The sequence below is a fragment of the Echeneis naucrates genome, chromosome 10 (assembly GCF_900963305.1).
Source record: "Echeneis naucrates chromosome 10, fEcheNa1.1, whole genome shotgun sequence".
Lineage (NCBI taxonomy): Eukaryota > Metazoa > Chordata > Actinopteri > Carangiformes > Echeneidae > Echeneis > Echeneis naucrates.
This window is the reverse complement of record NC_042520.1, coordinates 10,412,716-10,438,279: the sequence shown is the minus strand read 5'-3', so window position 1 is coordinate 10,438,279 and position 25,564 is coordinate 10,412,716. Positions and strand designations below refer to the sequence as shown.

At 40.6% G+C, this 25,564-nt stretch overlaps 2 protein-coding genes across 2 annotated transcripts in view; both read left to right on the top strand.

Moving 5' to 3' along the window:
• The first annotated feature begins 530 nt into the window (after positions 1-530).
• rom1b (retinal outer segment membrane protein 1b) lies at positions 531-4,376 on the top strand. Its single transcript, XM_029513258.1, has 5 exons — positions 531-677; positions 1,705-1,947; positions 2,437-2,624; positions 3,152-3,398; positions 4,146-4,376. The coding sequence occupies exons 1-5, from the start codon at positions 531-533 to the stop codon at positions 4,374-4,376; spliced, it is 1,056 nt and encodes a 351-aa protein (XP_029369118.1).
• Positions 4,377-6,332: 1,956 nt separating this feature from the next.
• ccdc88b (coiled-coil domain containing 88B) overlaps positions 6,333-25,564 on the top strand; it is a 34,039-nt gene continuing 14,807 nt past the window's right edge. Inside the window, exons 1-18 of the mRNA XM_029512785.1 lie at positions 6,333-6,524; positions 7,768-7,916; positions 9,281-9,389; positions 13,632-13,701; positions 13,894-13,952; positions 14,709-14,792; positions 15,579-15,719; positions 17,060-17,205; positions 17,507-17,588; positions 18,240-18,398; positions 20,083-20,229; positions 20,539-20,722; positions 20,963-21,084; positions 21,316-21,384; positions 21,969-22,646; positions 23,428-23,607; positions 24,630-24,970; positions 25,148-25,307. Of these exons, the coding sequence (XP_029368645.1) occupies positions 6,465-6,524; positions 7,768-7,916; positions 9,281-9,389; positions 13,632-13,701; positions 13,894-13,952; positions 14,709-14,792; positions 15,579-15,719; positions 17,060-17,205; positions 17,507-17,588; positions 18,240-18,398; positions 20,083-20,229; positions 20,539-20,722; positions 20,963-21,084; positions 21,316-21,384; positions 21,969-22,646; positions 23,428-23,607; positions 24,630-24,970; positions 25,148-25,307 (2,940 nt within the window). The 5' untranslated portion in view covers positions 6,333-6,464. The remainder of the gene's footprint in view (positions 6,525-7,767; positions 7,917-9,280; positions 9,390-13,631; positions 13,702-13,893; positions 13,953-14,708; positions 14,793-15,578; positions 15,720-17,059; positions 17,206-17,506; positions 17,589-18,239; positions 18,399-20,082; positions 20,230-20,538; positions 20,723-20,962; positions 21,085-21,315; positions 21,385-21,968; positions 22,647-23,427; positions 23,608-24,629; positions 24,971-25,147; positions 25,308-25,564) is intronic.

The window sequence follows — 25,564 nt, the reverse complement described above, 5'->3', positions numbered from 1 at the left end:
GCGTTATCAAAAGACAACATCACGCCAAGAGGAAAAAATCGTTGGTTTCAGCTTGAAGGGGGGACCACAGCGGAGAGGCCTGTAAACTTGTGGAGGAAATCTGTCATCTCTGGGAAAAGGAATATCTCCTTTGCCATACTTTATTAATCTGCAGTTTCTCACATTTTACCAAGGTTCCTCGGTATTGAATTGGATGATAAAGAATTTTCTTCAGACAATTTCACCATCCAAGTGAAAGCCTTTGCGTTATCCTCTGAGATCAACTGTGTCCTTTACCATCCAAAGGATCTACCTGCTTATCCTCTCCACCTGGAACAACTTAGATGAGCTCAACCTGATAATAACTCACCCAACTACCAGTGTGAGGCCTGCATTGACCGCTGTGATTTATCATTGTGTTTTACATGCAGCTGGTCACCTCTGGATCTATTTTTCATCACAGTTCCGTGAACTTCTTCTTTCCTGTTTCCTTTTTCTCCGCTTTCCTCCTGCTAGTGTGTTGAGTGGTGCATGGTAGTAAATTGCTGAAGATGCTGTTGAGGATGAAGTTTACCCAGCAGAGGCGGGTGCGCCTTGCCCAGGGCCTGTGGCTGATGTCGTGGATGGCGGTTTTGTGTGGGGCCTTCATCTTTACTCTGGGGATTTACCTTAAGATAGAACTGCTCCGGAGGGCCGAGGTAGAGAAAGGAAAACACACACAAATCTAATGTCAATGTAAAGAATAGAAGGTCAAGGACTGCTTTAGACAGTATTTTTGATTTGCTGGTGGTTGTTTACTTAGTTTGCTGTGCTGCCTCTTATCAGAGGCTGTTATTTAAAGTTAATCCAATACAAACACGCAGCACTCAAAGTGGTGTAAACATACACACGGTGACACTAAGGCACATTCATGCATGTTAAATGAGGCGGATGATACAATGTTTAAAATCTCAATCAACACTTTTGACTCAAAATCCTTCCTGTTCAGTATGAATAGAATATAGGCCACATGACCAAAGGTCATGACCTCCACAACACTGGCATATTGCTTGAGCTAATTAGTTATTGGACATAATAGATCACTGATTGATCTGGATGGGCTGGAAGCATTGATATCCAGTGGGTTGCACAGGAAAGCCAGAGGTCGTTTATTGATCTCCAATGAGAGAATGTGATTTTTCTAGTCTCTTAATTGTGTAGCAAAATGTTATTGAATTACCACAGAGATGAATTACAAGAAAATTATTTCACACAATGATTCAAAAGAGCATAATCCTGTTTTGTACTTCCTTCAAAATATCATCCCTCAGATGTTTCATCTCATTTTAGAAATTTGCATGGCATTTCACATTTTATTCAGATCTTCAGGAAAACTGATCAGGCAGAAATCATTCTCTCTCAAAGGGAAGGGACAGAGATCATTTGTTCTGAAGTTGTGTTGCATCAGTACTTTCTTGATGGCAATTTGAAAACAAACAATGGGGCAAATTGCCTTTACTGATAAGTTCTGCCCATAATTGAATTTTGTTGTAGCCAGGACATTAATTCATAGTATCATCCTTCTGCCATTGCAGCATATCTGTAGCTAATTGAATCTTTTGCCATTCGAGGTCATTTTTATAATAGATAAGGCTAAAGTTGGCGGAGGAAATTACAATGTCACCTGCAGTTGTTTGCTACTCTTGTAGCTTCTATAATTTTTGACTCTGCTCTGCCTTTCTTGAGGTAATGGACAACACAGAGATCCATGTGGTGCCCAACATCCTTATGATGGTCGGCTTGGCCTCCATTGGCACCAACTGGGTGGCCGGTCGTGTGTGTCAGGACTCCTTGGATGCAACTCGTTTTCCCCGTTGGAAGGTTCTCCTGCTGGCGTGGTTTGCTGTTGCTGCTCTGCTTTGTTGTCTGCTCGTCGCTGTTGTTGTGCTCAGCTATGCCCTGCAGGGACACCTGGAGGAGTCCCTGAAGGTGGGGTCATTAGGCGGACTAATGGTTGGGAGTTGAATAGATGTCTATATGGCCTTTTGCTCAACAGACAGCTGAGTCAAACATTCATAGCGGTTAGTTGGAGTAGCACTTAATCCTACACCAGAGAAATAATCTAAACTTTACATTAAAAAAGAACCTGTCCAGTGGGTGTACCCAGCCTTCTGCGGGAAAATTGGCTGAGATTAGCTCCAACAGCCCCTGCAACCCTGATAACTGGTCAAAAGCCAGAGAAATAAAACCTTACAAACAGTGCAGCGCAAAACTATCTGTACATATCGGTATTTAAAAAAACAAAACAAAAACTAGAACCCAATCCAACCACTTCCTGTCTTAAAGACTGGAGTTGTAGAGTTTGTTTAAATGTTGCAATGTTGTCTGAAAACTTTTCAGACAGAAAAGATTTGACAGTTAACAATAAGGACAAATTTCACTATATCTGTTTCTTTCACTTCTACCTGCCACTGTCAGGTGGGCCTAAGGAATGGCATTCGTTTCTACAAAGACACAGATGTGCCAGGCCGCTGTTTTCAGAAAGAGACCATCGATCGTCTGCAGATGGAGTTTCGTTGTTGTGGAAACAGTAACTTCAAGGATTGGTTTGAAGTTCAGTGGGTCAGCAACAGATACCTGGACTATACCTCCAAGGATGTCAAAGAGTGAGTGAAATACAGTACAGGGACGAGCAATTTATGAGCTATACTAATGTGAAATAAAACTACAAAGGGAGTAAAATGGACAAAGTTGAGGGGTGTACACAAACTGTAAGAATAAGACATTGGGAGGAAATAGAGGTTTACATGGGTGACAGGCTGAACAATATGATATAAAAGAGGGATGGAGGGATGGTGGGAGAAAAGGAGAGACATTAGGACAGAGGAGGAGTGCATTAAAAATAGCTTTGGCCTTTAATTTTGAAGGGAATGACGAGATGGATGGAAAGGTTGGGCATGAAGCAAGCAGAGGAAGGCCGGTCAAAGATGAAATATGTAGAAAGGAATGACAGGTTGAGGTTATGACATGCTGGTTCTTGTATAGAGGCACAGCTTATTACTCACTAATGTGAACCGTGCATTGAGCTAAAAGTCAGGCCTTTAACTCGGCTGAATGTTTTATATGCTTTATCTCCCAAAAGATGACTGCACTTTCTACCGTCCCTCACTGCCCCTCTCTCCCCTATTTCCAGTCGTATCCGGAGTAACGTTGATGGGCGTTACCTGTTGGATGGGGTCCCTTTCAGCTGCTGTAACCCAGCCTCCCCTCGCCCCTGCCTGCAGTACCACCTGACAGATAACAGTGCCCACTACAACTATGAATACCAATCAGAGGACCTCAACCTGTACCCCCGCGGCTGTAGGCAGGCTCTGATAGACTACTACATGGGTTTGATGAATTCAACCGGTCCTGGTGTGCTCTCGGTCGTCCTCATACAGGTTGGTAACCTAAGAAATATTCCAGTTTTCTGTAATTGTGGTAAGATAGCGGCAATGCAGTATTTCCTGAGGCATAGAGCTTTGAGTCAAGGATTTAGTTTTCAACGGAAAACTTAAATTGCTCCTCCAGGCACCAAACACAACACATATAGTCACAAACATATGCACAATGTTGAAAATTTACATTTATTTTTTTGTCTTTTCAATCAAACTCACTATTTGACACAAAAGAGTATTTATTACCTTTTCTCTTCAAATAGTAAACAGGACCTAAGGCTTATTCATTTGTTTAACAAAGCAACATCACACTCAACCTAAAGCTGAACTGGAAAATAACTTTTGATTTTTGCCCTTCAAATCTCCTTTACAACAGCTTTTCAAATAAAAGAGGGAAGCATAAGCATTTGTTTAAATTGAAAATAAGTTGTACGGCACGGACTATGTCAAAATAAACAACATTACGTTGTCACGTGGTATATATACATACAGATATATTTATATGTGGAAGCTGGCCAGATAATATATATATTTAAACATTCACATATACACACACAGTAAGAAAGCAGCACAGGAAATGCCAGGTTGAAAATAATGTCTTAGAGTCCCTCACAGTTCACCTATCATATTTATGGTCATTTGAAATTAAGTAGTAGTTTTTGAACATCCTTAGATTTGTTGCCAGGACTTTGTGTGTCTGTGCATATTTTTGCAGTTGTTACAGCATCTTCTTTGCTTCTCCCTGGCCAGATGTCAGTGCTTGTGAGCCTGCGGTACCTACAGACGGCTGTGGAAGGAGCCATGGCTCTGGAGGACCCAGAGGGAGACAGTGACGGTTATCTCCTCGAGAAGGGAGTGAAAGAAACCTTTGAGGAAGTCAAAGCCAATGTGCTCAACATGCTAAAGTTTGGGCAGATTGATCCCACCGCTGCCTCTGAGGATGCAGACACTGATAACGCCAAGGAGACTCCTGCCAGCTAGACAGAAAATATATATTCAAATATGGGTTGAGGAGGAAGGGATGCCAGGGGTGGGAGGGTTGTGACTGTGGTTTCTTGGTTGTGTGAATTTACTGGTGGCGGGTAGAACACCTGTTGGGTTTTGACACGTTAGGCTTGATTTATGCTCCACCAATGCAGCAGCCGCAGCTCCCTTGCACATGGCAAAAACAAGACAACACATCGGGCCCTGCACAGATATTAAAGCTAACGTCTCCTCTGTACAGAAGCTCATGAATGTGTAATCATCAGGGAATCGGTTCCGGTTCAGGGGATGTGCAGTACTTTTTGTTGTAACTAGAAGAGAGTATGATCACTTTAATTGGATGTAGCATACATACAACATACAGACACATATTTAACATGTTTTGACATTTCAACTTAATTTTGGCAAGGTCTCAACCACATGATGCTATGAAGTCCATCCCCTGTGCACTGTATTATTCATCTCAAAGCTGTAGACTTTGTACTTAACTGCAATGAAATGCTTAGGAACCTTAAACCTGCAAAGCACATGAATTATACATTAAAGGTAGAAGTTTTTAACTGCTTTGTAGTGTCGGCTTCATTTTGTACATGCAATATTAAAAGAGGCTTGTATGAACTGACTATGGGCCATCTGAGTTCAGCTCAGAGAGTTGGATTAAGCGTGTGTGTTTGCGTTTATATGTGTGTGTGAGTGTGGTGCATATGAGGCTGTCATCTAGTCTATTCTGGCAGCTCTGAAACAATCTGATAATCCTAGCGTAGTTAATCCCAGGACTGCTGCACAAGCAGTATCAGCACGCACTGACAGCATACACGAACACACTTTATGACAGAGAGGCAGAAACATTACAACTCAGTTTCATAAAGCGGAGCAGTTTCCAAATAATTTGTGTTTGCGACAAAATATATCACAGTGATCTGCCCTAGCTTCAGGTGTATCTTATATGTGCTCATTCTTCTTGAATAAAACTTTATCACAGAATAATTTTAAAGGATTGTTTTATTTTATTCGTGACAAGCAGATGAGGAACCATCACCAGTGGTGAAAATATATTTTGTTTATAAATCAAAGGAAGCAGAGGGAAGACATGGGATTTGTTTATTTTAATAGTTACAACAAATAATTGAAAATTCTACTCAACAACAACAATTATTATTATAATAAAGAAATAAAATTTGAAAGCCTATTTTCAGTCAGTTCTTAAAAATGTTAAATTCTCCATTAACATTTCCATAGAAGGACACATCGCACAAAGTGCAATACACAAAAAACATATTCAGACAGAAAGAGGTTCACATAACAATAAATTATTAGATATATAAATTAAATATGACAACTACCAACTGTTTACGTGATATGAAGCACTACTGAGGTGCAGCTTAATGTTTGGGAAGTGACACATAAATAAAAAATGGCTGCTCACTTCCCCAATTTTCTTTCAAATGAAAAAAAAATAATGTAATGTTTTAAGAAGGAGGAATCTGAACTTTGATTTGAAACCACCAGAGGACACCATAGTACAGTGGATGATCAGATCTTTGCTGCTTTTGAGGATTTTCTTTCTCTTTTTCCCCGTCAACTTGAGTTCATTCAAAGGCTGGTGCTGGCGTTAGACTTGGATTATAAACCTTCAGCCATCATATTGCTAAGTAGCTCAGATCCTGAGTTTTTACATTTTTTTTTTGTCATAGAGACAAATTTTGTACCTGTTCCTTTTTTTTTTTTTAAAGACCACACATTTATCTGTCAGAACACATGTCCTGTGATCTATGCACATTTTTACAGGCTTCAGTCTCATTCACAGTGCCTGTAAGAAGGCGTGTGACGATGTCTGCTCAAAAAAAAAAAAAAAAAAAGCGCATCAGGAGTGTTTTGAAAATTCCGGTGTGGTTTTGCAATGAAACTGACAGAGAGAGGAAGAGACAGCGAGGTGGAGGGAGGGGACGGGCCGCACTCACAAATGTCAAACGGCTTTAGCTGACGGGAGATGGCCTCTCTCTGTGATTCATTACTCCTTTAGCGCTGATTATACTTTGAATTAGAGCTTTCCTGTAGTGTTTTCTCGGCTCCCCTAACACAGCAATGGACTCTAACATTATGGAGATAATAGAGGAATTCATGCAAAGTGAGCTGGCGCAGTGGGTACGTCATTTATCATTTATCATTTATCAGAGTTAGAGGAAGGTCCATCATTTCTAGAGGCAGAGAGCATAATAAAACACACGGACTGTCTAGGAAGTGTGTAAAATGTGGACAGCGAGCAGTTGTGCAGTGAATCCTCCATTGTTGCCTTTAAGTTAGTGTCTTTCAGAGCAGCCTGTTATGGCACCTACTCACCAAAATAAATATAAAAGTAAGACTTGAATAAACAGCCAAAAGACAGCTTAGAAGGAGTTGGGTTTTTTTTTTGTTTTGTTTTGTTTTGCTGTTGTCTCCAGCTAAACAAACTGCACTTCTCCTTTTGGCAGCTTCCCCTGCCTTTTAGTGACCAGCTTGTTTTCACCTAGCCTGACACTTCCGTGTCCTTGGGCAGTTTCACATGAGAGAATAATACAAAGTTATCTGAGAATTTTGAAGAGCTTCTCACTAAAACCGGTTAAGGATTTGTTGTGTTTGTAGCACCCTTGAGGATAAGTGGTAGAAAATGAGTGAGTGAGAGTTTATCGGTGACAGAATTTCCAGCTGAGCTTCCACATGGGAAACTAGCCCGCCTCAGGGTTTCCCCCCACCCTTCTTGTAATTGAACAGTGTTTATCACGCAGTGTGACACTCTCCTGAGCCTGAAGGATCTGTATTGTTGTCCTCCTTCAAAAGATGAGGTCCAAGGTCGGGTTGAACAGGAATCCCGCAGCTGGCAGAGGGTTTGTATCTGCTCAAGGGCACTTCAGCGGGGCAGTTGCTCACTGACATGAGAACTTCCACCCTGCACCGCTTGTGTTGAAGGATTTCAGTGTAACTGCCCTGCTGCCATATCTACCCCATCTCATGGGGTCACAAGTTGCTCCACCTCAGCTCATCAGCTGAACCGACCCAAGCTCATTGCTCTGTCTACCTACCGTGCAGTTTTTAGAAGGTGTTAGTGGGAATAAACCTCATTACATTGCGGTTTACATTGGCACATCTCTTCTTAGCTGAGAGAGAGACCTTGGCTGCAGTCTTACTTGGCTGCCTGTCATTGTGAAGTGCTTCACAGTGTGAGAGCGCTGATCCCACCTGTCCAGACAGGTGCACTAATTCAAGTGGCTTCCTGTGTGAAAATGAATGTGCCTCTCCATCTCCCTTTTCACTCTCTGCTCGTGTGTGTGTCCTATCTCGTGTGTCCACCTCCTGAAACACACATGCTTTTCTCCACACTTACATGATAATCATTCTCTGTGTCTCTTAGGTTCAGCTGTTTGAGAAGATGGTGGAGAGGGAGGATTGTATCCCGCTCTACAGTCAGTATATGGAAGTGAACTCAATTTCCCAGAGCACCCGGGGTCGCTACCTCAGGCTGACCAATGGGATTTTTCTCAATGAAGTCATGCGGGTCATGTAAGCTTGATTTAGATTCTCTTGCTTCGTTGCCTTGCTACTTTGCAAAAGAATTAAAGTGACCATTAGACAAAGTAAAATAATTTGATGAATGTGGGGACATTTCCCAGTGATTTTGTTTGAGGAGTGTTTAAATTTCAAATCAGAAATAAAATATAGAAAAGTCTAAAGTGCTCATTTTGAGACATTTGTGGGGAAGTAGAAAACTAACAAAAATACTTCTGTAACCTTGAGGTTAGCTACAAAAATTGGCTGTGTTTTTTTATTAATGAATTAAAAAGTGGAAATAAAACCACAACCAACTCTTAAATTAAACTCCAAGGCATTTTCTGCAGTGAAAACCACTAAAACAGTGCAATAAGTAAAAGTAATGTTTGACTGGCTTTTAGTTGTGCTAAAGATGTACACTTAGTAAGTAAAATATGCGCCTGCCTCTGGATGGATTGGAATGAGTTTCTCAGTGCCATCACCAGGTAAACCTTTATATTTGTACAGTTGTGTAAAAGTAATGACATTTGACATGTTTTATCAGCTAATGTTAGCATGCTAACACATAAACAAGAGTGCCTGTGTGAGAACAGATGACGCATTGTTGCTCCACCAAGAGTCACTTTAGTCACGGAGCTGAATTGATGTTTGCTTGAAAAGAAAAAAAAAAAGGAAAGCTGACATGCAAGGACAGATGCTGATGCTGTTTCGTCTAGTGCCAACATGATTAACTCAAACACTGTGGAGGCAAAATGCCAACATATCAAGGAATAATGTCAATACATCAGGATCTCTGTGTAAAGTGTTTGGAAAGTCATTGTTAGTATTTCAGCATGCTAGAATAAGTACAGCCACATCTAGCTGCTTACATTGCTGTAGAAATTTTGCCTCTTTTTTTTTGTGGAAGATCGTGTAACTAACCTTGATCCCCGATCTTTTCTGAACTCATATTGTTCTCCAGCCATTGTGAAAGGATGGTTTGGATGTATGACCCATTCATATTTGCCAAATTTCCAGTGATTCATGAAATGGGATTCCGCATACATGGCACTATGTTAGTCCTCCCTGTTGAATTCCTTATCTCTGTGTTCAAATTTCAGTAAAATAAGACCTTTTCTCCTTCAACTAGCAATACAAGATCCTAGTAAATTTTTGGAGAGTAGCTGAATGATTTGGCCTGACCTAAGCCACATTATTTCAACAAATAATTGCATGAGGATGCTCACTGCCTGCTTCTCATGCTCATTAAAATTTCATTCACTCTCTGCTTAAATGCTCTGTGGCATAAGAATTTCTGATCAGGAGAGATCTGGTGTTGAGCTTTTTGATCAGACTGCAGTAAATACCTTGCCTTGTCTTTCCTCTGTTTATCCCAGAGACCCAAACCCCAAAGTGGAGCGGCTGTACGACAGCGGGAGGGATGATCACATGCTGAGAGTACAGAACTTTTCTATTTTAAATCGACACCTCAGAGCCTTCTACCAGGTAGGCAAGGGTCACAGGGGGACGAGGGGTGACTGTGAGGAGGTAGTTAAGATCGGCGGGAGGGGAATCAGGAGCGATGTGCTGAGAATCAGAAGACCATGGCCTGAATTTAAAGGTTTTAGACATTTCCATCTTTAAACAAATGGGGTAGGGTTAGTCTAGTTGAGCACTGCTCTGGTATTTGACCGGGAATGACAATATAACTGTCACAGTCTCTCCTCTGACCTTTTGTCCCCATTTAATTGCATTTTGTCTACATTACTTCAACAGGCAATTGTGCTCCAAAGTTGCAAATTATTCATTTCTTAATCATAAAAATCATTATATATGTCAATTGTAATTAAAAAAGGGTTATGAAATGTATAAAATGTAAAAAAAGAAAAAAGGTTGAAAAAAGGTTGACCAACAGTTGTGTCAAATACCTTGTTACCTTGTTTCTTGGAGATCTCAGCCGAGCTGAGATGCATGGTTAACTTACAGACAGTCCAGAGATTTCACTGAGTCTTGACACAGTTTCTTTGATTTCCTTCCCATGAAAGGCCCAGTTTGTTTTTATCCTTGAAAGCATGCTCTTGTTTTAGAATAATCGCTCTTGTCATCTTTATAGTTTAGTTTTAATTGAGGTTAGAAAGCAAGTCATGTTGCTTGGTGAGCTTTGGAGGTGCTATCAGTGATAGCACAGTGTTTAGCTTCTTAACTTCTAACAAGAGAGTGAAAATTGTCAAATTTAAGTAAAACCCCAACTGAGACTTAACCGGATATTCTGACCTCTTATCAACATTATGATCCCCACTGGTTATCACACAGAGGAGTAACGGTGAAGCGAACCTGTGACAGAAATACTGAATGCAAAGTCAGTTGCACTTAAAAACAAAAAACAAGAAAACATGCTAATCACTCTGTCTAGCACTTCTTGCAAGAAATTCTCCAAAAACACTCGTGCCATAGCCTTTTGTTGTTGCTGTACCAAAATGATTCCCAGTTCATCATGAACAGAAAGTCTGATAAAGCTTCGAAAAAGCTCTCTAAAACATAAGTCAGGGCTACAGCAAAGGGAGTGATGGGAGAGGGCAGGAGAAAACAGTTGTCTGCTAAGGTGGTAAAAACACAGGACCACTATGAATCAGGACACTTGAAAAATTTGCCCAAGAATACTGTATTTGGTTTTAATATTATGTACCAGGTGACAGAAGACAGAAATGTCCATGTTCGTGCTTATTCTCAGGGAAATGGAGTGAGAAAAAGTGGAGTTGTAAGCTGAGTCCTTTATGGTTAGGGGGTTGAGACAGGAAAGAGAAGGAAAATTTATCAAATAGCTCTTAAGTATCATACATTTCATAACGTGCAATGTAGGTGCCTGCGGCTTTGGAGGAAATGACACAATTCTCTCCTTAGAGGATGATTCAAAGGCCTCTGTTCTCGGCAAAGAGAGCCTCCCTCCAGCAGTAGTCGAGTGGACTAAACAGCCAGTGCTGAGCTCATCACACATAATAAGAACACAACACCAAAAGGTTTCACTTCCTAGTTTTCAGTGAAATACTTATGTCTCCAGGAAGCTGAGCAGGACAAGATGCTGGCGATAAATGGGAGGCTCATATTGGTCAGAGTTGCGTTAGAATTTCACCAGGTGTGCTCAGAATGGGCTCCGTCGTCTCTGTGAATGCCTTTTCCACTTCGCTAGGCTTATTGTCGCTCTGTATATTTGATGCTGGATGTGTGTTTATATGTGTGATGCAATGACAAGAGTGTTGGGTGCCACAGTAACAGAGAGCGGCCTGGCAAAGCTAAATCTTCTGTGCTGTGACCTCAGCGTCTCCGGTGAAGTCACTGAGTTATTTGTGTCAGTGATTCAGACATGAAAGCAAAAACCCTCCACAATTTAGATGCGCTGATACTGAACAGGTGTCACCTAGAGGCATCGTGTTAGTGTTATCACTGTGTTGTTTTGTATTTAGTTTTCCTTTGTTCATTTTATTCTATTCTGTCTCTGCTTCTCTATTCTATAGTGCCAACACTACATGAATTTATTCTAGTCTATTGTGCTCCACATTTAAAGCCTTTAAATGCAGCTGAATGGAGACAGTTTGTTTTCAACCTTCTTATAAAGGCATTTGAAATTATAATTTCTCTTCCCTACTATTTCATTAACTGCATTTAAAGATCTCTGTCATTATTCAACCATGACATTCATAAGGCTACTGAACAGCCAATAAATGTTTGAATTAACATAAAAACTGCAGAGGACAACTGTTATGCACACATTCATAAAGATAACAGTGTGAAAGTGAGGCAGCAGAAGTACTGAAATTCAACACTCGTCTAACTGATAGAAAGATGGAATTTGGAAAAGATAAAGTTGCAGATGGATTTTAATTCTCTTCCCCACTGCAGCCAGCAGCTTGATGAAAAGTGTTTCTCCAAAATTCAGGAGGATTGTACACAACAGTAGATTGTTTTCAGCGCCAGAATCATTGAGAAAGAAAAACTAATTTCTTTTTTTTTTTTTTAATCATGGTGCTACTATAAATGACGAGATCGAACAAAGCCTGGAAAACAAAGAATAACACAGATTATTGCACCATGCATTACAGAAATTGTTAATTTCTCCCTTAAGTAGGGTGCGTTATTGTTCCAAATGATGATGTATGAAATATACTACAGGGGAGATTTAAGAGAATACAACTCTGCATGTGTCTTGGCTGTGTGATATTAGAGAGGAAACTCTTCACGAGAGGACATTAGCATGCCAACAACAAGCAGCTTCTTTGTAATATTCAGTTTGTCTAATCTCCTGTGGGAGTCTGTTTGGCATTGTGAACTGCGAAGCTGAACGATGACCAACACAGAGCTGCAGCGGCTAATGCCCTACATGCCCTGAAGGAGCAGAAACTTCAGGTCGGCTGCACATGCCTCTGAAGCCAAACTCGTACATGATGGAGTAGCTAAAGGGAGTGCCTGCCTTTTTGTACATTGCCTTTCTCACTGTACAGTTTATAAATTACAGTAAGCTGCAGAGAGAGAGCTGTAATTATGACTTGCTTCTGTGCTCTGGTGATTTTGCAGTGATGGATCACAGGAGGATGTGAACAGGCTTTCAGAACAGTTGGGAAAGGAGCTAGCCAACATGTGTGGCTCTTTGACAAAAAACATTTTTAATTAACTGCTCCTTTCTGAGTTTAAGTCTAATTAGTAGAAGGAAAGTAACAGACTGATGACCTGGTACTCTTGTGCTGCTGCGCTGGAGAGCAATGTAGGGGGAGCAAAGCAGTACAACTTCACCTGACAAATACTTGTTCTCGTTGCCAGGAGAATTTCAAAGAATTGCTGCCATCCAGCTCAATTCATTGTCATTCAGAATCTGCCAAGAGATTTGTCCAAGATGTTGGAACAGAAACTACAGCCTGGTGAAACAAGCTGACCACAATGTTAGTGGGCTTCTGCTCATCTTAAGCTCATTATAGATTCTTTCTAACAGTCTCTCTCAATGTTTAAATTCTATTATTCAGAAAATAAAATTAATGGCAGCATAGATTTGGCATGAAATGGGAGAGGTAAGGAACCCTGTTTGATTACAGTGCAATGATGTGATTAACACATTACACTAAACCGAGACCCTTTTTTGTAACAACATTTCACAAAATCTTTGCAATATGTGTTGCATAATATGTTATTTATCTACCATACCTACAACATGGATAAAGTAAAATCAGCCAATAAGAAAGCCAATGTCAAGGTACTTGTTAGGCAGGTTGTGCACAGTGTTTATTGAGTCTGTCTACTGTTAATGGACCCACATCACCTGTATCTTTAAAGTGTGAGAACATGTCTGGAAACACCTCTGCCTCTTAAAGGAAGTTTTTCTTTGTCACTGCTGTGAAGTGCTTGGTCATGATGGCATTTTTTGGGTTCCTTTATATAATTCTGCAAAGACTTTGGTCTAGACCTTCACTATATGTAAAGTGTGTTGAAGTAACTTTGTTATGATTTGGCAGTATAGAAATATAATTTGATTTGATTTGATTTGACATCGGAAATTTTGTTACAGGACTGTTATTCCATTCATCAGACTGTTTTTTCTGTCCCTTTATTAAATGCTAGCTCTTTGTTTACACCCCAAACTGTAGCAAGCTGGTGGAAACTTTTTCTGTTGTTGTTTATTCAAGCTGACTCTGGGCAGATAAACAGGATGGACCAGCTGAACACTTTTTCCCCCTGAGCTCATCCACGTACTCTTTTCCTCAGGAAGACCTGCAGCAGTTGATTCTGATGCCTCTCCCAAACGTTGCCATTCTGGGGCAGGACCCCCTAACAGGTACAAGATGAAATCTTGATCCTATCAGTTCCATGTCTCTTCGGAGCAAGAACGCAATTACACTTTATATACAAGTCCATATCTTTGCTATCTGTAAAACACATTAAGGTGATAATGATAGGGGGAATGGTGGTGGGGGGTGGAAGCTGATGATGATAATGATGATAGTGACAGTTATTTCTGTGTCCTCAGAGGCAGCCGTGGAAGAGCTTAGGCGACTGCTGCTGCTCTTACTAGGATGTGCTGTACAGGTAATCACACACTCACATGTCCATTTTGAAGGGTTTAGAGGTCACGTGTTGAATCTCACTTAAAAGTTGATGCATTCAGTAAATGTGTTCATGTGTTGTTAATAAACTAAGTACAGCCTGACAAGTTCGGTTTAAAATATGAGCCTGTAACAACACGGAGCAGCCATCAGACAATTTATATCCATCCACAATCATTCTGTCACTTTGTTGCTTTTACGACTTAGTATCAAAATCCTAATTAGCAAATTTACTTTTAGATGCGTGCAGCATTAGTAACTGTTAAAGGTTCTTGAGAACTAATTGTTTAGCATTTTTTTCAGTCAGACAGGAACCTTTATGAAATATGTAGCACAATGAGCACTCATTTGACAACAGGGTTGTTGCAGGGCTACAACTAATAATTATTTTTATGGCTAATTACTTTACTGATCATGTTTTTAAGCATTCAGTTCATTATTAAGCTTTGCAAAATTTCAGAAAATTGTAAAAAAAAAAAAAAAAAAAAAAAAAAAGAGAGAGAGATAGAGAGAAAGAAAGTCTCATCCCAGAATCAAAAATCACATTAATATCCAAGTATATTAAATCTGCAATGATGTAATGATGTAAAACTAAAACCCATCATGATGAGCAAAACTGCTGCAGGTGAATCTTAAAATGAACTATTCGTTGTAGCTCTAGTTTCAGGCGCATTGGAATGAATACGTTTTGATTCAACACGCACCTGACACCATTTCGTCCCTCTATCTTTGTCTGCAGTGTGAAAACAAGGAGACCTTCATTCAGGAGATCCAGTCTCTTGACATTGAGACCCAGGCTTCCATTGCTGCCTGTATTCAGCAGGTTTGTTCAATAGCTAAATTTTTTAAATCAACAGGCCAAATCCAAAAGGCTTTCACTGGCTTTCCATCAGACTTGGTGGATATTTTCCAATTGAGATGCTTCTAAAAGGATTTTTTTCACCTGTGAACTGACCAAGTGAAACTATTATACCTTCCCCTGGTGCTCCCAGTAAGTGTGAAAATAAGCTACTTTTCATTCTGCTGGCTGCCTTATACGGACCTCTGGGTGCCCCTTACTTCTACCGTAGCATGGTCCTGCACTTTATTTCCATTTCCACCTCTGTTACATCAACCTGTCTCCATAATTTCATTTGCCATCCTCCTCTGTCCCTTCCTATAAGGCAGAAACGCCAAATTGTGCTCTTTAAAAAAAATATCGCCTGTGAATAATTCCCAGCATTATGAAAACAGCAAGTTGCATACTGGCGTGTCTGAATTACAGTCACAGCATGATGCTCACCAGCTTTTCTCAGTCCCATAAATCATAGAGTTGAGAGGTGCTCTTCTCGTGTGGATTGATGCCCCCTGCTTCCTTTTCATGTGCTTTCCACCCAAGGACATTTCAAACCTCACTGTGTGATTATCAGTTTTGTGTATATTAGTCAGGCATATTTGGACACATTTCCCAGTAGAAATATGAATGAAGCTTCTTTTTCCTCATTGCACCATCGGCTGTGCTTGTTTGCCACACCACCTTTCATGCTACATGATCTGCCATTTTGTCTCAGACTTTGCAAGATGCACATTGATCTCGTGATAGAGATATGAGACACTGTCCCGGTTGCAGGTGACTCAGGATCCTAGTGTGGTCCTGCCGCTGCAGTGGGAGGAGCTGATGGAGTCGGAAGGAACCGACTTGGAGCAGGTATTCAGCTCTATGGCCAAGCAGATCCAGAGCCTGCTGGCACACAGAGACACACATCTGGAGGTATGCATATGCCCACATGGTCAAGAACTTGATAGTTTGGAAAATACTCTTATTGTGTATGGAGTAGTCAAATGAAAGGCTGGAATCACATTTTTTTACCTTTGGGAAAACTCCAGGATTGCATTTCCCTCGTGTAACCAGTCCTTGTGCTGCTTAAGTGGGACTAACCAGTTGAAAGTAACTGGCCGCTGTGGTGTAAAGTGCTGATTACAAAACAGGGGTGGAAAAACAATATTAATGTTGTTATATAACTCTTACTTGAAACCTATAATATGATACGTTTGTGGATTTCAAAACAAATCTTCTGGTGCCCAGTGGTTGACAATAACATATAGTATGATAAAATATGTCCTCATTTTGATTCTTTCTAGGGACCTAAATAAAAAAGCAAAAAATATGAACTGTGCAACCTTATGCTTTTATGAAGGTATAAAATGTCATTTGTAGTTCCAATTGTGCTTTTCAGGCCACAATAGCATATATTTAACTTAATTTTCAGATGGTAAGGCTGTAGGATAGATTAATATTCTGAGAAGACAAGATACCATGAAATCTGAAGTTGCAAACTAAAATACATGTCACTGGACTCTGTGCCATAGTGAAAACTGGCTATAATAAAATATCTGAGATGTAAGAAGAAGAATCCTTTAGTCCATTGAATTCAATGCACAGTCAACTAAATTACATATACACTAAATAAGTGTATATAAGTGTAACATGCAAACATGTAGAGTGAAGGCGCCACCTTTGCTCAGCGCACCTGGAGCAGTTTTTCAGGGGACAGTGCCATGCTCAAGGGCACCTCTCCATCCCCCAACCCAAGTCCCAACTCACCGCTGCCTCATTTTCTTCTTTTATTAAAAAAAACTTCAGCCACAATTATTATCAATCGTATGGGCACATTTTCTTAGTTTGACTCCATCTTGCCCTTCCCCTGAGGTCTGTCACTGAATTTTGCTGGATAAAAAGGCATCATAGGAGTTATTTCAGATTTAAATAGTGACTAATATGAAGATAACACAGGCAACAATTTCCATCCACTCCCTGAAGAAATATGGTGCAATTACACGGAAACTGAATTTTTCATTGGTCAAAAAAATGTCACGTAGGTTAGAGGCACTCTCTTTACCCAGCTGTCTTTTACACTTTCATGGTTTTACATTTTTAGTATGCATTTCACTTCAATTTCACTTCAATTCTTCTTTTCTCCTCATTCATGTAATGCTCCCAAATGTTATCAGGCATGTCTTACTCACTCTTAAAGTCTTTCCTTTCCTCTGCCCTTTTTCTCACTTGCTCACATCTATTTCCCCATCTCTTTTTTTCCATCTCCCTTCAAGAGGATAGCCGAGATGTGCCGGGAGCAGGAATCCCACTCTGACTCAATCATGGCGCCTCTGGGCGGTCATAGTGAGGAGCCACCCCAAGGTCTGGCTCTCCAGCTGGCAGACAGCAAAGCCAAACTCCGTCGCCTCAAACAGCAACTGTGAGTCCATCAGTGTGCGTGTGTGAAAATTCAAGAGAACCTTTTGAAAAGTCGCCATGTAGCTCAACATGAAAGAGGGAGTTGTTACTCAGAGCAAAGCAGCTACTCAGTGTTTCATGTATGCTATATCATAAAGTCACAAATGGACAGTTGCCATCCTTTTAATATTTTTAACAAGCATAGTCTGTGATGCAATTATGTGTTTTGCCACACAATTCACCACGATGTAAAAAAAACCAACCAAACAAAAAAGAAAAAACATCTGTTGTAAAAAATTTGGGGTTTTTTGACTGTTTTTTAGTGAAGATAAAGGAGATCAGATATTGGATTACAAGCAGGAGATACAAACCATGGAGGAACAGATGAAGAAACTTCAGAAAGAGGTACAAACGTGACAAGTTAGAAAACTCTTCAATAAAGGGGAATATGGTATATTTGCTTTATCACATATAAAACTAATTTGCAATTTACAATATTTTAGGCCTGAAATGGATAAAGCAGAGCCAACAGCAGAAAGCACAGGTGTCTTTTAATAACCAATAAGTTGATTCCTTTTTTGTTGTGTATTTAGCAGCAATTAAGCTGCACACATTACAGCCCACTTTTGTCCCAGCTGAACCGTTTATACACTGAGTCCACAACAAAACACTAATGATCATTGGACATATAAAGCCATAATGCGGCACCATTATTAAAAAAAAAAAAAAAAAAAAAGTAAATTATTTATTTGCTTTTTTTACCCACGACACCCACAGATTTTGTCATTAAAGGCTTTGCTGCTTTTTACATTAATTGAAACTTAGTTCTGATATTAGCTGCAAACTGAGATGTTGCAGAGGATGGAGGAATGAATTTTTTTTTTTTCCTCTCCCACTGAGGATATTCAATTTTCATAAGCACACGCACATACATACTCAGACACACACCCCTTTCCTCTTTTTTGTATCAGTCTTTGTCAACATTTGCTGTACTGCATATCCCAGATCTGTGCATAACCTTTTTTGACCTCACCGTCACTGTGTTGGTGTCTGCAGAACCGTTCTCTACAGGGTGAGGTGAGGGGCATGCGTGCACTGCGAGATGAGCTGGACTGTGCCCGAGAGCGAGCTGCACGGACTGAGCAGCTCCAGACTGAGCTTCAGAGCTGTAAACACAGATTGCGCAGCCTGGAGCTCACCCGTACTCAGCTGAAGGTACACACACACACACACGCACATACACTTCTGGATAAGAGATTTGTACCAGAAAGAGAGCAAACAGCACAGTTACATCTGCATCACAAAATAAACTGAGATGCCTTCATATAGCAATCTCACATACTGAATTAAATCAAACATTACTTCATAAACATTAACACTCAGATGCACACAAATGTTACAAAGGGTGGCCGTTCACATGAAGGTCACATGAAGAACCTCCTTTTAAAATCTTTCTCTGAGTAGCCATTATTTTTAAAAAGAAGAACCACTTAATCTCAGAATCCATATATTCGGCCTCATGGCCGTGAGCATTTCAATCAAAAGTGAGTGTGAACAAAGCCAGAGAATGAGTTTATACTGTGTGATGTCATCAGGATTTACCGCCCTGGAGCTGCTTCATTGAAAAAAAGTATGGTTCAGTTATTGGAGCTTTTACACCCAAATAAGATTTACTCTGCGGTGGTATAAATGTTCTGAGGCAGAAAATGTGCTCATATCCCAGTAAAGCACCTCACAGTGTCCTCACTGTCACCTTCTATGTCTAATTTGATTTACTATGCATCACTGTGATTGTACAAACTAGCTGACAAGATTAATTTTTTCAACTTTGTATTCCTAATTAATTTTTACAAATCGCTGTGCAGTTTAGCAGAGAAGCTAACATTAATTGTTGATATGCAGAAGTTTTCTCATTAAAAACAATAAAGTTATGTGATGAGAAATCAAAGTGACTTTAAAAGAAGGTCAGAAGGTCATGCAGGTAAGAATTACAAGCAGTGACACCATCACACCTTAATGAGCAAAACGGTTTAGATAATCAGGCTACGTTGTTGCCATATTTATCATCTGGCTGTCGGATGTGTTGTGTTCTTTATCCTATCAGATATCACATTAGTGGCAGAGTTTCTAGAGCTAACTGCTGACTCTGGTGAGCATAACAGAAACAGGTAAACATGTATAACTACTGCATGTTGTTATCCTGTGCCTGTGTTATATTTATCTTTAAAAAAAAAAAAAGAAGCTACATCAAAAGAGCAGAATGAAAAGCAGCCGTAAGTCGATTTGGGTATATATTTCCGGTAATACTTTTGTCACTGTGGCAGAAGAATGTCGTATTCATAGTTCGGCCTCATTTTCCATTCCGGCCCCAGTAGTTGTTGTTTTTGTTTTGTTTTTCTGTTTTCCTTTCATTTGTGTTTTTCTTCTGTGTTATGGACTTACAATCTGCCCAGTCTACTGGTGACCTTAGTTGCATGTCATTCAATTATCTTATTTTGCTCACCATTTTCTGTCTTGCTCTTTGTCTAATGAAGGTAAAAGCAATGAAAAGCTGTGAGTCTGTCATATGTTGCTTTGAATGTATGCAACTATAGAGGAAACTGTGGGGGATATTCTGGAAATAGCTACAGCAGCATGAGCTGTGGACATGTTAGAGGAAGTGGTCCCAACCAAAATTACTACAGTTGTTCGCATAATATATGAAGCCATACTGTGTTAACTTCCTTCATGCCACCTTGTACGTGGGTTCTGACGTGTGGGTAAAAGGTAGAAGTAATTTGAAAGCTACAGCAGTAAAAGACCGACATGGTTCTCTCAGCAATGTTTTTGGCCTGAGGCTCCACCTCACAGAAGTCAGATTAACCCCCCCCCCTCTCTTTGTGCACGACGCCCCCTGCAGGAGCAGCTGCAGCTGTGTGCAGCGTTACAGGAGACCAAAGCTCTCCTGGAAGAACAGCTGGCAGAGGCACGAGCACGCTGCTCGTCGCTAAGGGAGCTGGAGAGGGACAATCATCTGCTGCGTCAGAAAATCATGGATGTCGTAGGGGTGGGTGGAGCTTGGTGTATTTTTTTTATTTGTATTATTTTATTTCTATGATAGTTAGCATATTAGTTTGTCAGCTTGTGTATGTAAGTCTGTGTGTGTTTTTGAACATATTGTTTTAAGGATCGGGTTTTGAGTTTTTGCTATATCTGTGTGCTAACAGTTATAATAGTTATACATGCCAGGAAATCCCTTTGCCATAAATACATTTCATCTAAAAATGTTTATGTGCATGTGCCCTTCAAAAAAATGAATAGATAAATACGTAAAAATACCTTTTTTTTTCTTTTGTGTGTGTGTGTGTGTTTGTAGGAGCGGGACATTGAGAGGCAGCGAGTTGATGAACTTCTGGAGATGAACATGAGCCTTGAGGCGGACCTGAGGCTCAGCAGCACTGGCAGTGGACGTGGTAGCGTTCCTGCTTCAGTCACTACAGTTCACCAAAGTTTCTTCCAATCAGAGCTGGACTCTGATGAGGAGCTGAGAGACATGATTGGTCAGAGCATCTGCCTTTCCACACCTTGTTATTTAAGATATTTAAATTGACAGATAAGAGAAAATGTATTAATACTGGACCACAGGTTATCAATCAACATTAACGAAGAGTAAATTGCTTAACGTGTCCATTTCTCTTTTTCTCCCATTCGCCTTTCTGCCTCTCTCAATCTCTCTCACTGTCTCTCCACTTCAACGTTTCTCTATTCTTTTCATGCTCGGTTTGTCACCCCTTCCTCAGCTCCAGACGAGAAGCCGCTGAGTGTGGAAGTGGGTGAGGCTTCGACACTGAGGCTGCTGGGAGCTGAGCAGGAGAATGCAGAGCTGAGGAGACGACTTGAGGAGTTGCAGGCCCAGCAGGAGGTCAGGGTTCAGGCGTCAAAGATTATGACTATATCTTTGTGGTAAATGAAAGACTTAGGCTTATGAATGAATGAATAAACACCCTTATGAATCTTGATTATTAGGAAAAAACTTTTGCATTGAATGAAAATAGCAGCAGTTTGGGCATCTCTGAATCTAAATGAATCGGGAAAAACAGGAAGTAGCAGTTAGTTACTTCCTAGTATTAGTATGCATCTTTCTTCACTGCAGGCTGATTCTCCAGAAGCAAAGGATGAGCTGGCCTGCTTGGAGATGGAGCATCAGAAGACACTCAGAGAGGTGAGCTTAGAGGGACCTAAAGGTTTCTGCACACCCAAATTTAATAAATAGCGCTCACGTGTACATGGGCTTTTTTTATACTGCAGCCTTTGATGGCTCAAATGCAACTTAAGAAAACACATGAAAATAGACACAACACAGGCACATTCAGAAAAAATCTCCATCAATTAGACACCACAAACGAATAAAATAATAAATTTTATAACATTGTATTCCCTATGTATCTGAATTGCAGGCTAAGGTTGTTTTCAGGCAAGTCCTGACTCCTTAGATCCCTCTGTGTTAGTCTGTGCAAAGGATTTGTAAACAGTTTTTATAACTGACCAAAATTCATTAATTTTACCTCTAATGTCATCAATAGAAACCTAATTTATCCCTCTTTCATTCCTCTTCATTTTCTTAGTTCTTTTGTGTTGAACTTGGACTTATTTTAAAAAAGAACAATCAATGGTCTCTTTATGTTCCATTAAATTCGTGGTTAAAAGAAGGAAGCAGCAAAAGAAAAGGGTCAAGGAAACAAAGAGAAAAGGCAGATGATTCAAAGCTCTGAAAAACATCTTCTTACTCAAATTTTTTTTTTTCAGTATGAAAATCTAAAGAATGAAAATGGTTCTTTGAAGCAGCAACTAAAACAGCTTGTGACCAAACTGCAAACTCTAGAAGACAAGATGAAGGAAGAAGGAGTGAATTTTTCAGACCGACAAGAGAAACCGAATGGAGGAATACAGGGATCCGAATCCTTCCGGGTAGAGGGTGAAGGAAGGGTGAGGATGACGGAGGGGAGGGAGAGGGGGGGAGTAATCAGGATCCAGAGGGAATCAGGCGTTGGAGAGGAGGTGCTCACTGGTCAAGATGGGAAAGATGAACCATCTAAGGAAGACACGGAGTCTAGAAGACGGGGCGAGGCAGAGGGAGGACAAAAAGAGAAGGAGAAGCAGGAGAAAGAAAGTGAGAAAAATAAAGATCAGACTGCATTGGCATCATGCTCAGAGAGCACGCAAGATAACACAGAGACCTCAGCTTCAGAAAAGGCCGTATTTTCACTGCCGGCTCCCGATGTGGAGCTTCTGAGAGCCCAGATCCAAGAGGCCCAGCTGGAGGCTGACAGGCAGGCGACTGTGGCCCAAGAACTGCACTGCAAGCTGGGAGAGCAGAGCAGGAAAACATGGGAGGCTGAACAGAGGCTGGTGGTTTTGGAGGCAGAGCTGCAGCATCTGAGGAAAGCCTCTGAGAGTCTAGGAGAGGCCCGCAGGCAGATAGAGGTAAGAATGGATGAAACCGTTTTAACAAGATGTGAGATATATTTTAGGGTCATTATTAATAGGATAATACACATAACTGCTTCATAATCTGATTTTAATGAATTGTTTTACAGTATTACACTGTTGTTCATTTATTATTAGCTGGTAGTTATTCATTTTAACTTTATAAGTAAAAGTAAGAGAAATGTCTTTCATTACTGGTCAAGACAAATACCTTATTATTAGCTGTTGTTGAGATTGCTGTGAAAATTAGTATAGACATTACTCAGCCTCTAAGATGAATTGTAATCACTCTCACCTACTATAACCATCATCAGACCAACATCTGTGTTTGGCAAATACTTAGTTTTATTTTAAACCAGCTGCAAAACGAATGGATTTCCCATCAGCCTCGGTTAAACGTCCTTTGTTCTGGTCAGTAAATGTTATCATGCTAACGCCATGTGAAACTAAGTGACCTAGTAAACATAATAAGCCCAAAAAAATAAAATGTTATCTTCAGACACAGTGTCCTAATGTTTGCTGGTATTGTTTCCAATGGGAATGGAGACGGATACACTTTGTAGTTTATTTGATACACTGGTGATATAAATGGAGACAAAACATCTATATCACCAAGGAAAAACAACAGAGAGAGCAATTCAGACTGTTAAATTATACAATGCAAGCAAAACAGCAATGGAGACAATATTTTCCAAATTGGCCACAAAATGACCTGACAAGTGAATATATGTAGATGAACAGCTGCACTGTGCAATGAATTCCCCATTTTTCCTCTCAGGTCCTTCAGTCAGAGGGTTTGGCCATGGAGGAGGAGCTTTGCCGCCTGCGGAGCCAGGCAGAGCTTCACAGGATGCAGACCACGGTCATCGCCACCCTTGAGGGAGAGCGAGCTGCACTGGAGAGGGACAGGGACATGCTACGCAGCACCGTGGATACTCTGCGCACTGCCCAGCGCAAGGTTAGCACGACATGTTCACACATCATGTGATGACCGCTGCTAAACCCAGCGCTGGGATGGATAAAAATAATAATAATAATGGAAACTCAAACCCACAGTGACAATAACCCATTTTCTCCCAGTGCAGGTTCAGTGGAAACCAAACCAAAAATTCTGCAACGCAGGTTGTAGAAGTTTTAACTAAAACTATATTTAATAGGCTATTTGCATTGAAATTATGAGACTTCATATAAATTGCAAGCTAAGGAAAAGAGCAGTGCTAAGTCAGCATAAAAGAAACACCATAAATGGAATTCATGAATACCCCCCATTCAAAAAGTGTTGTAGATATTCCTTCTTCAGATGATGTAGTATTCTTCTGCATTAGTTTTGTAATGAGGAGAGTCAGCCTCTTGAGGAAATTTTTGTCCCTGTTTGTCCTTGTCATTGTTTGGATTTACCGAACTAAAAATTGCTGCTGCTAAAAATTTTACGAAGTAGAATTTTTTTTTTTTTTTACATTTTGGACTCTGTCTCTGTCAGGTATCTGCACTATGTGCATCCTCATGCAGAAACATGGATGAAATTACCATTACTAAAGCAGAGTACCTGAGCAGTTGTACATCCCATTTCCCATTTCCATTCCTGAGCCTTCCACTCAGTACTTTACTTCTGTTGAGGATATTGTATTCAATAATTTTTTTTTTTTAGAATACATTTATTTAAATAGGGAAACATCAGTTTTTCCTAGATATGGGTTATTTTTATTTTTAAGGTTCATCAGTTTAGTTTTATGTTCACTTACTTATTGTTGGCCTTTTAACAATTGTTTATGATTGTTTTATTCAGTTGCTATGCTGTAGACGGTCCTGAGCTACAATAATATGCTCTTGCTAAATAGTTTGTTAGTTATAATAACATGCCCTTTACATTTAGTCTATTGTGATCTGTTTTCTGAGGCTCTTGTCATTAATAAAAGGAGCTAATCTAAAGTAACCAGTAGGAATCTATGCAGCATTCATCAGCCTTTCCTCCTTTGCTAGGGCGACCAGTTAGAGCTCACTACCCAAACTCTTAAAGCTGAGCTGGAACGTCAGGGGCGGAGTTTGGAGACCTGTCGCCGTCGGGAAGAAGAGCTGGAGGGAGAACTACGTGAGGCCACCCGGGAGGCCGAATCTCTGGCCAGGGTACGAGACCAGGCGCTGCTGGAGGCCTCACGGTTGGAGCAGGAGAAAGAGGTGTGTCAGCTGGAGCTGGATGGTCAACGGAAGGAGGGCAGGCAGAGAGAGAGGGAGGCGGCGAGACTGAGGCAGCAGCTGGAAAGCACAACCCTGGCACTGGAGCACAGCAACCAGAGAGCTCGGGCTCTGGACACTGAGCACAGGTACATGCTCTCCTGTCAGCACACTTAACCTTTATCATGAGGGGAAGTGAGCAATTAACTTAACAAGGCAACAAAGGTAGCTACTGGGCGGCACCATGCATTTATCTATAGTGTCAACTCTCTTTTCATTCAACCTCCTGTATGACCTGTGTTACTAGTATGTGTGTATGTGTGTAGATGTGTCTGTCAGCAGCTGTCTGAATCTAAGGACCTTTGCAGTCGGCTGCAAGACCTGATAAAGGACCTCAGCACTCAATTAACCACCATGGAGGAGGGTAAACAGCAGCTGCAGGAGCAGTACGCAGACGCTCAGGCCAAGATCAACTCGCTGTCCCAGGTGTGTGTGTTAATTGGTTGGTTGTTCGCCGACGGTAATAACAAAATTTTTATTGTTGTTAAGATGTAAAGTTATGGTCCAATCTATTATATATTTCAGTGATGATATTAATTCATGCTGGTCATAAAAGTGACAAAAGTCTGCATACTTAAAGAATAATGTTTGTATACAAATTAGTTGGTGTTTAAGCTGATAAAAATGAGTATGCCCAAGGTAGTCCAGGGGGAAGGGGACCAACCAAAGTAAGAAATGGCTTG